Source organism: Botrytis sinoallii (genome assembly GCF_014898435.1).
Source record: "Botrytis sinoallii strain Bc 23 chromosome Unknown BSIN_030, whole genome shotgun sequence".
Lineage (NCBI taxonomy): Eukaryota > Fungi > Ascomycota > Leotiomycetes > Helotiales > Sclerotiniaceae > Botrytis > Botrytis sinoallii.
The window spans coordinates 626,042-636,359 of NW_024066057.1; the positions used below are offsets into that span (position 1 = coordinate 626,042).

The following is a 10,318-nucleotide window of genomic DNA, read 5'->3' on the forward strand; positions in this document are numbered from 1 at the left end:
AATCCACATATTCCCTCAAAACACCCCCACCAAAAGGGATTTCCCCCTCGAATTGATACAAACGGAAGCAGCCGTGCTGATCTGAAGATGCCAAGCGAGAAATCTAAATTTATCCATTTATCCAAACAGATAAGGTATTAGCGTGCGAATGGAACCTTTAACTTTCTCGAGTTTTATCTTGATCGAATCCACTTTGGAAGCCAAGTCACATATTTGACACATGTGATTTGCTGGGCGTAGTGAGGGAATCTTAAATGCCCAGAAGCTTGGGTGGGCCAAGATGTTTGGCAGTTTGTATGTACGCATTTTCGAATGGGTGTGTGTGTGTGTGCAGGCAGTACTGCAGTCTCTCCGGCGTTTCTCTGGAGTATTTCTCTATCGAGTCGGCGCGCAGGTTATGGTTGTATCGCATGGGTGGAGTATGGTTTCAGCGGGTGGAACTTGGTGGGCGCTTGGCGGGCTGGACGGATGGAAGGAAGGTGTAACCTTTGGTGACGGGACGGGATGGGATAGGATGGAGAAAGGGATGAGGTGGGCAGCTGATGGGTTGGAGGATAAATATTCGACGGGGTTTCCGGGTAGCAGAAGGATTTCTTATTTATTTATCATACTTTATCGTTGTTTAATTACCTCCGTGTTCATCTTTCTTGGTTTTGTGCTTGGAGAGATTATATATATCGACAAATAGTCCCAGGAGGATTTTCGATTCATCTCATTGTTTGATAGCTTTTATCGTCGTCTTTTATTGGTGTTCAGTGTTCACGTTACATCAGATCATATCACGTCACATTATCGTTATCATATCATCATCATCATCAACGATTAACCTTATTTCCCCGCAGATATTCCTCACGTGAATATCACTTGATACTCGCATCCAAACCCGCATTTCCTGTTCAGGAACGGAGTTGCTATTTCTACTTTGAGTTCCGGAGTCAAGAATTCTCAAGATCGTACAGATTTATAGAAGAGAGGTTTCTCTACGGATTATACTGAAAGCAAGCAAGTCGATCAACTCAACCAACTCGTCGTCAAAAGGAGATCTCTTCATTGAGCCCTTCGAATACCGAATATCTATTTCTCGTTCAACTCACTTGAAGTATATCACTCCCTTCATACTATCCCCTCAAATACAACTTCACGCAACAAACAACCCACCAACATGTCCGCCCCCGAAACCCTTCCCGTCATCGCCCGTCACCTCCTCCGCTACAACCAATCCATCCTCTCCAAAACCCACTTCCAAAGCACGGCCAAGAACCTCTACCACCAAACCTCCAGCGTCAAAGCCTTTGCGAGCTCCGAGGGCGTGCGCGGAAACGCTCGAAACAGGTATGATGTGCATGGAAACGGATATTTCACGCACGGAAAACGGGATGGAATCGCAACCGCAACGATGGAGATGCTTGGGGTGAGAGGATTCGGAACGGGAGCGATGGGGGAGCGAGCGCATGTGTCGATTTCGGCGCGCATTGCGGCGAGTAAGGGGGATCGCGAGAGGATTTTGAAGAGTATTGTGAGGGCGAGGGAGAGGAGGGGGGTAGTGGGTGAGGGACGTGTAGAGGAGGGGAGGATCTGGGAGGAACAGGTTTATCCACCTGTTAATGGGTGGTTGGTTTGAGGAGTGAATACTTGCTGAGGTATATTCATGGGATATGGTGGGGATGGATGGAGTGACGGATGTTGGATGCTGGATGTTGGGTGCTTGCCAGAAGATAGGCATCTCCTGGAGAAAACTGATGCTTGAAAGATAGATATCAGGCGATCGGTGTGATATGTAGCAGTATCACTTCAACACCCACACAAAAGACCTCGAGGCGGAAACGAAGAGGTTGGAGGCGGCCATTCATTCATTCATTCATTCATTTACTCACTCATTCACTCATTTATTCATCACATTTTCTCCCTAGGGAAAATGGGGTTTTGATCTTGATTGTCTTTGGATCATCTTTTTTATCTTCTTCTTTCATGATATGGTATGGTATGGACGTATGAGTTGTGCTTCTATTCTACTCTTCCATACTAGATATCTACCATCTCCACCTATTCACTCCATCAGATTGTTTCCAGAGTGTTTGAAGGCAAGAAGCAAAGAAAGAAAGATAGATAGATGGGAGAAACCGTAGAGTTGCAGACGCATTTCGACATTTCGCTTCTTACGCATGATGTTGAATGGCGTTTTGGGGATTTTTCTTCTTCTAGATGGGGATGCAAATAGGGAATTTGAAATGGGTTCAGATATATATACATACATACAGATACAGATACAGATACAGATACAGATAAGAATACAAACACCCAGATAAATTAAAATGATATATTCATTGTATTCTCAATCCTCAGTGCATACCTATATCCTCCTGTGAAAACTTCTATCATGCATTCCGCTCTATCCCATTCTTGTATTCTCGTTTGATTAGGTATGCTGAATATATAAATAAATAAATAAACCATTGATTACTAATTTTGTATTGAATAACTCGAATCATCTACTGATATGAATACTATTCATGATATATTTAACGATCTAGAATAGAAGCCTAGGGTTTTAGCAAAATATGGAGATGGAGAAATTTATTAGGTGTGAGTTTGATTAGTGAGGAGGGGATGAAGGGATGGATGGATATATGAATAGATAGATAAATAAACAAATAAATATATTCTATTATTCCACAAATAGATGTATATATACATACATACCTAAACATCTAAACACCACCCCCAAGCTCCAAGCTCCATACAATTCCCACACCCCCCCTCCACTTCAAAATTTAGGTTTTAAAAAGTATTGAGAATGTGATAGGAAGAGGGGGAGGATTTCTAGGTAATTACTTGCTTGTAGAGGTTATGATATATATCTATCTATGTGTGTATATATACCATTTATATAGATTGGTGGGTAGTTTTTTGTATGATATGGGTAAGGTAGATAAGATTGGGAATGGGATGGGATGGAATAGGATAGGATAGGATAGGATGGATGGGATGGGATGGGATGGAATGGGATGGGATGGGATGGAATGAAATGGAATGGGATGGGATGATTGATTAATTGATTGATTGATTGAAGTATGATTTGTAATAGGAGATGAGATGAGGTGAGATGGAATGATTAGATACCTATCTATCTATATAGGTATATAGAGATGATAATATAGAGATGATAAAAAAATATAATGTATCAGAAGCGAGCTATTTATTCGTCTTTCCGAGTAAGTTTGGGGATGAACTGTAGAGATAGATACATAGGTAAGATTATCTAGAGATATAGTGAAAGAAAATTGAGGGAGGGAGTTGACTGATTTGACTACCTATCTATTGATCATTCTCGATCATCCTACTTATTTGGATTTATGAATTTATGGATTTATGAATTTATGGATTTATGAATTTATGGATTTATGTATGTATGTATGTATGTATGTATGTATGTATGTATGTATGTATGTATGGGAATAGTTTGATAGATGAGTGGATGACTTTCCTAATCATCGAGAAGGAGGGTACCTAGACTACCAGAGTAATAATGCAAAACTTCTCGTCTCAACTTTGAGATAGGTGGGTTATGTCCACATACGGTTGAACTATGGAGTAAACAATATAAGAAAATAGATAACTACCAACCTCTGTTCAAAAATCACATTCATCCAGGTTCGAAAATGATTAAAGTAATTGATAGATTCTTGGTATCGAGTAGTACTTTTTCTTCTCGATATTGAGTATCTCATGAAGAGCCCGCGTCCTATACTCCCGCCCAAGCCCAACGCCATTTGAAACTTTTCTCTTTACATTATTATGCACAAGGTCTAGATTATTGCTTCTGCTGTATCTCTAACCTTCCTTATCTCATGGATGGGGAGTCAAAGATTGTAGAGGTTTATTTACTGCCACCGGTGTGAGATCCCGCTTTCATCATCGAACGAGAATTCAGACATTTCCCACGTCTACGTCTCCAAATTCGCTTAAATGTGTACGTACTGCGCTCGAATCCTCTGCCCCCTTATTCATGCTGCAGTTATTCCAGCTTTCGGAGTGTGTGTTGCAAAACCGTTTGAATACCTGAATCTAATTCTGGTAATGCTATGATTGCCTCAATCCATGCTCTTGTCTTGAGTGACAATTGGGTTTTATCATTAGTATTCTCCAAGGATTCCTTAAGACGATTTAGTGCAGATCCAATGGCGACTGCAAATTCGGGAGAGGTGTGATCGATGCCGATTAATGGTTGACGGATATAACAATTGCATGTTGCGGGATCCTTAGGATATGATTCCAACATACTGTCCAAAACATGTTGAAGGATTTTAGGAAGACATTTTACTTGAGTGAATGCTGCGAACATGTCGAAGAATCCTTCTGCTGCGGCTGATGAATAGAACGCTTGCTTTTTAGCGACATCAAAGATAGCGAGCGGAATTGCGCCATTGAGAGCTGGTGTAGTCATTGGATCTTTAGCGGCTTCGGAATCTACTCCTACTCTTGCCATCATGCTTGGTTGCATTGTGTTATCCTTGAAATCTGGAATTGCGATCATATCCTGCGAGGTTGTGAATCCAGATTCTTCCGGTGTTTCTTCGATTTCTCCCGGAGCTTCGATAGTCCTATCAATGTCCAGACCAAGAATCCTCCTACGTATAGCAATCTTTGCCAAATAGATCATCTCCAATTTCGCATATTCGATCCATAAGTCCTTACTCCTAGTACAGAATCGAGTTCCCCTCTGCATGTAACTTCTTGCCTCATTCATATCCGCATCTAATTCTAACGCCCATTTGGCCGCATACAGCCACAATTCCGGTTTGGTAGGATGTAATCGAATTGCCGCTGTCAACACCGTCTTGAATTTCTTCGTCGCTTTGGCTTTCCTTGTATATTCCAAATATGACATCCATAGTGCGACGTCCCCAGCATGTTTCTTTACACCTCTATCAAATATACCGAATACACGTGCTTGACCGGCATGCGATGAGCTTCCTTTTATGCGCATTCGTTTACATCTTTTTTGACGAAGTTCCTCAAGACTCATTTCCCATGCGGCATATCGAGCAAAATCAACGGCTTTTGAACCTCTCACTAACACTCTATGTTCGAAATCGGAACGCTTTTTGACTAGTGTTTTAATTTCATCCTGAATACAATTTTTTGGTTAGTAGTTGATCGCATAAGATGAAAACGACATGTAAAATGTAGAGAAATAGTAGAACTAACCTTTGTAAATATTTTCTTTTGCTCCAATTCTTGCAATTGAGGAACACCTTGTTCAAGATAAAATCTTGCTTTATCGTTTGCGCCCGACATTCTTGAATTATATGAATATTGATTTTTATGATGATTCTCTGGACTTTTCTTTACCTTCGGGGAAATCTTCAGAAATTCTTTGGGCGGTGAATAATTGCAGAAATTATGCCGATCAATTTAAGCCTAGTCGGTAAAGACGGAATATCAAAAGTCCGAGTCCCCGGCCAACAAGGATTACCATCATCCGTGTCGTGTTTACCCAGCCAGCCCAGGTACACTTTGAACTCTGCGCGCCACGAGTTTTTTTTTGAATTGAACAGCTTTTTGAACAGGTTCCACCTTAACAATTTAAAATCCCACGAGACGTCACGGAGCTTTCGGAGAAGGCTGAGAATTTACCTTGTAAGTCCACCCAGGCCAGGTCTATTGGAGGGGAAAATCCATTATCAATCGACTTGCACGAATTGCACGAATTGCATGACTTTCACGGCTCCCACGGCTTTCACGGCTATCTCAAAAGGCTTGGTCTCCAACAACTCATCTCATCTCAAATAAACGCGTGCCCACTTGTACCTTACATTGAACCCCATTTGTGATTGCCATCCCATCCCATCTCAATTTTTTCTTCCCTCTTTCCTCTTTTATCTCTCCGGATGCTACGGACTACACTCATTTGGATGTGAATATTTCATATACAAAGTGATTAGAATCACAGATGGCACCTAAATTTAAGGACGGCGACACTGTACTCGCTTTCTCAGGTAAATGGGTGTCATGGACTCATACCGCAGTCGCATATGGTAAGAGCAAACGAATCTTTGGTTTTACCTTATTTATGTTGAAGTTACTTACAATCTATCAATAGCTGCCTTTCTCAGCGCACTCATTGTTGGAGTTTCACTCCATTATCACAAAATCGTTCAAAATGAATATTATGGTTATCCAGATGAATGGTTCCCTTCAGTTTCCGCGACAATTGGAGATCGATACCCGGAACGTTCGTTTTTTATGGTCTTTATAGCTATTACATCTGGTATGTGGCAGAGATCATGATATTGGAGCTATATGAAGCTTGTTTAACATCTCTTTCAGGTCCTAGATTTGCTCTCGTTGGATTATGGTACCTTCTCACTGCACGACCCAATTCAAAGTTACCCAAGTTCGTTGCTTTCGCGGGCGTTTTCCGTACTCTTACATGTGGTGGTTGGACTTATGTTACCTCTACGGACGATCACGATTGGCATGACATTTTTATGATTTCATATTTGGTGGCTACTTTGCCATGGACTTTAGGATGTCTAGCTTTGAGCCCAGATAATGCACGAGCTATTAAATATCGAAAATATCTCGCGGGATCTTTCTTTGGAACTTTGGTACCTTTGGTTTATTTTTTTATACAACACAAAGTTCACAGAGTCGCTGGGGGTAAGATTACTATCAAGTCAGGTATCAGATTCCCAACTAATGGAACATCTAGCATACACCGCATACGCTTTCTTCGAATGGGCTTTGATTTTGTTTGATGTGGCTTTCGATGCTGTTACAGCTCTCGATTTTGAAACTTTCGAATTGGTTGTGAAGGATGTTAAGGGTCAGTCTAAGGGGTACGTCCACTGGCTTCCGAAATAGTGTATAACATTTTTGTTGAATGTAACATTATTATGAGCACGTCTAAATCAATATCATTATTTAGAAAAGAAAAGATGATGGTTGATAAAGTCTTTGAGAAAGAGTTTGTGATATCTAATTCCTTTCTAAAAAACATTTAGCTAATCGGTAAGTAGAAAAGAAAAGGAAGTTGGTCAACTATTTGGCCAATCTTTTTCATGGCCTGAAGCTTTCGATGCAGCAGCTGATGTCTATAATGGCGTAAGTATCGATTTTCATTGTCTCGGAGACTTTTGCTGAGATTTATGTAGTTCGTATTCTGGTCAATGTTGACTTCTTTGGGCATAGTCGTCTGGTGTAAGTACCGCAAAAGTGACTGAGATGAAGCTCGCTAATTTTGTCAGACTTTCCTCTTTGGCACATGGGTATCTCAGGCTATGAAGTTATGGTTATGTGTACCATTTCTCCATTGTTCTTAGGGATTAGATCCGTTCGAGCATTGGTTGTGAAAAATCTTCGGACATGTCATCTCATGTCTTTGATTGGCTTATGTGCCTATCAGATCACGAGCCCAGCGCCTAGACTTTTCGTCGTTGGCTTTGGCCTTTGGATGTCATGTTTATCTTGGGCAGCTACTTGGTACGCATCAGCAGGGCAGCCAGGTCGTCTCGAATCGAAAATTTCAGCATGGACCATTGGTCTCATTGCATCAAGTGTTGTCAAATTTGCATTCCACACCAACAATCCTATCTTGCCTATTGCGCATGCTGAAAATGGTGGTTTAAATGGTTATGGTCTCATCATTGCCATTCTAGCTGTTTTGCGATCCACACGACCAAGTCAAAGTTTGATCACTGGAGATCAACTTTCAGTTCAAGGCCGTAAGGAAGGGCCATCACTTCTTGCTGGCCTTGGTATCGGAGGTCTTTTCTTTGGTTTACATTCCTTGCTATCCGATTCTAGCACAATGATTCTTTGGGTCTGGGAAGGATATCCTGTTCGTGGTCCAATTTCTGCCCCTCATGGTGCCTGGACCATTGCTGCAATGGGAGTTGGTCTCATTCTCGGATTATTCAATGAATCCCTGGCTCGTAGCTGGACATTATATGGTGTTGGTTGCGTAGGTGCTGCCGTGCTTACCTTATACAGTCATTGGAAAGGGTATTATGGTGCCTTGGTTTTGACTGCCTATCTCATGGCTGTATCTGTTCCGTTATTGGGATCAGCTGCCAGAAAGAGCCCAGCTAAAGCGTTTGGAATTGGCTTCCTCGTATACAACTTCATGGTATTATTTCATGTTTGGGTGGTGGCTTATGCCTTTGTTCCAGGTGGCCCTCTTGTTAGAGAACACACAGACTGGGTCATGACTGTCACCATGTTACTGATTGGTTGTGGTGTTTTCGCTACATTTTCATCCACCCCTGCAGCACAACGAAAACGATTCAATGCTTTCTTGAATCAACGAAAGCAACGTTTATACTACCTCTATATAATTGCAGCTCTTCAACTTACTTCCATCTCAACAGCATATATGCGTTTCCCAACGTATGATTATGTTCCTTACCATAAAGAGGAGAAGATTTTCACAGCAGGCATTTGGACTATTCACTTCAGTCTAGACAATGATATGTGGTCATCCGAATATCGTATGAGAGATGTAATCAAAGAATTGGAAATCGATGTCATTGGTCTTCTCGAATCGGATCTTCAACGTATTATCATGGGCAACCGTGATACAACTCAATTCCTCGCAGAAGATCTTGGCATGTATGTTGATTACGGACCAGGCCCTAACAAACACACTTGGGGTTGTGCACTACTCTCCAAATTTCCAATTCTCAATTCTACCCACCACTTACTCCCATCACCTGTAGGAGAATTAGCTCCCGCAATCGCTGCTACCCTAGACGTATACGGAAGTCCAGTAGACGTCTTCGTCTTCCATTCAGGTCAAGAAGAAGACCCAGAAGATCGAAGACTTCAATCCGAATACTTGGCCGACTTAATGGGTGCTTCTACAAACCCATCTATCCTCCTCTCTTACCTTGTCACCAAACCTCTAGAAGGAAATTACAATACTTATGTATCCGAAAGATCGGGTATGCATGATATTGATCCAAGTGATTGGGACAGATGGTGCGAATATATCCTTTATAAGGGGCTAAGAAGATCGGCATATGCAAGAGTTTCCAGAAGTACGATTACGGATACGGAGATTCAAGTGGGGAAATTTTTGGTCGGAGAACCAGAGGGAGAGAGTGATGAGGTGAGGAACAGAAGAGTGGATGAAGGGGATGTGAGTGAAGGAAAGAGATTCCCACAATTATTTAGAGGAGAGGGGGTGAGGGGACATAGGTATCATGTTTTTGATGAGCCGAGATATTATGGTTAGGTTTGGATTTGGAATGAATTTGGGAATGATTGAATGAATGAACGGACGGAGGTGCATTTGTGCACATTTAATATATCTTCTATCTTCTATTTTCTAATTTCCCCTCTTTTTTCGTGGGATTATTTTCTTTTCATTCCTAGTCATCACATATCATCATCATATCATTGTCATGTCATGGACGGAAAACGGAAAATAAATACCCAACTGTGCTATTCTATACGTTACGAGATGGTGTTGAAGTAATTAGGGGTGAGGTGGGACGAAGCGGGAAAAAGTCCAGTGTAAATTGGGAGGAAGGAAGAGGGAAGGTGATTTAATGCAGACGAGATGGGATAAGATGAGATGGTGTATATATTTGTTTATTTGAATTTAGTGAAGTTGGGTTGAGTTGAGTTGAAGTGAGATTTTTGAATGAATCAATAAATAAAAAGCTTCTATAGAAATGAATGGATTTCTTGCTGTCTAGTTGTTTTGTGTCTAGTTGTCTAGCCATTCCAAGGTTATATTATACCATTACTCACGAGTCGCTAATCTGAATAGACATTTCGCTTAATTCGGGAAGTTACAGAGTCTCGAATGCGTTCATTTCGATATCCTAGATGCTGATAGGATCATTCGTATGAAGTCCTTCTCCCACCTCGACTGATTCGAGATATGAATGGGTGAAAGAATGAATGAATGAAGGAAGGAAAGAATGCCTAAGTGATCAATGAGAAATATCTCAGAGCCCACGATGTCTTTGAAATTCTCATCTACCTCATCTATCTGCCTCGAACTACGAGGGGTCGAGATATTTGAATCCTCAATAGCGCAGTAGATAAGGATTGAGTAATGGTTTCTATTGAGTTGATATTTGTTGCATTTGTTGTATTTGTATATGTATGTAAGTATGTTTATATGTAATAATAAATTGTAAGTTGATATGTTAATAGACTTGAGTTGAGTAAAGAATAGATAGATGAATAGATGATGAGTAAAACATCTATATGTATATTGTATAGTATATATATACTTACCATCGATTTATTTATTTCAAATTAGATTCATTCCCTTATTTCTCTTGATCGCCTAGATTGTCTC

At 41.0% G+C, this 10,318-nt stretch overlaps 3 protein-coding genes across 3 annotated transcripts; 2 read left to right on the forward strand and 1 right to left on the reverse strand.

Moving 5' to 3' along the window:
- Window positions 1-1,162: 1,162 nt before the first annotated feature.
- EAF02_011260 (uncharacterized protein) lies at window positions 1,163-1,621 on the forward strand (the record flags this gene model as incomplete). Its single annotated transcript, XM_038907307.1, has 1 exon — window positions 1,163-1,621. One exon carries the CDS (start codon window positions 1,163-1,165, stop codon window positions 1,619-1,621), a length of 459 nt encoding a protein of 152 aa, XP_038753051.1.
- Window positions 1,622-4,015: 2,394 nt separating this feature from the next.
- EAF02_011261 (uncharacterized protein) lies at window positions 4,016-5,298 on the reverse strand (the record flags this gene model as incomplete). Its single annotated transcript, XM_038907308.1, has 2 exons — window positions 4,016-5,128; window positions 5,209-5,298. The coding sequence occupies 2 exons, from the start codon at window positions 5,296-5,298 to the stop codon at window positions 4,016-4,018; spliced, it is 1,203 nt and encodes a 400-aa protein (XP_038753052.1).
- Window positions 5,299-5,558: 260 nt separating this feature from the next.
- Window positions 5,559-9,697, forward strand: EAF02_011262 (uncharacterized protein). The gene is made up of 8 exons (XM_038907309.1): window positions 5,559-6,038; window positions 6,104-6,271; window positions 6,331-6,663; window positions 6,716-6,842; window positions 6,932-6,970; window positions 7,023-7,107; window positions 7,158-7,203; window positions 7,251-9,697. Exons 1-8 carry the CDS (start codon window positions 5,954-5,956, stop codon window positions 9,236-9,238), a joined length of 2,871 nt encoding a protein of 956 aa, XP_038753053.1. The 5' UTR covers window positions 5,559-5,953; the 3' UTR covers window positions 9,239-9,697.
- Window positions 9,698-10,318: the final 621 nt, after the last annotated feature.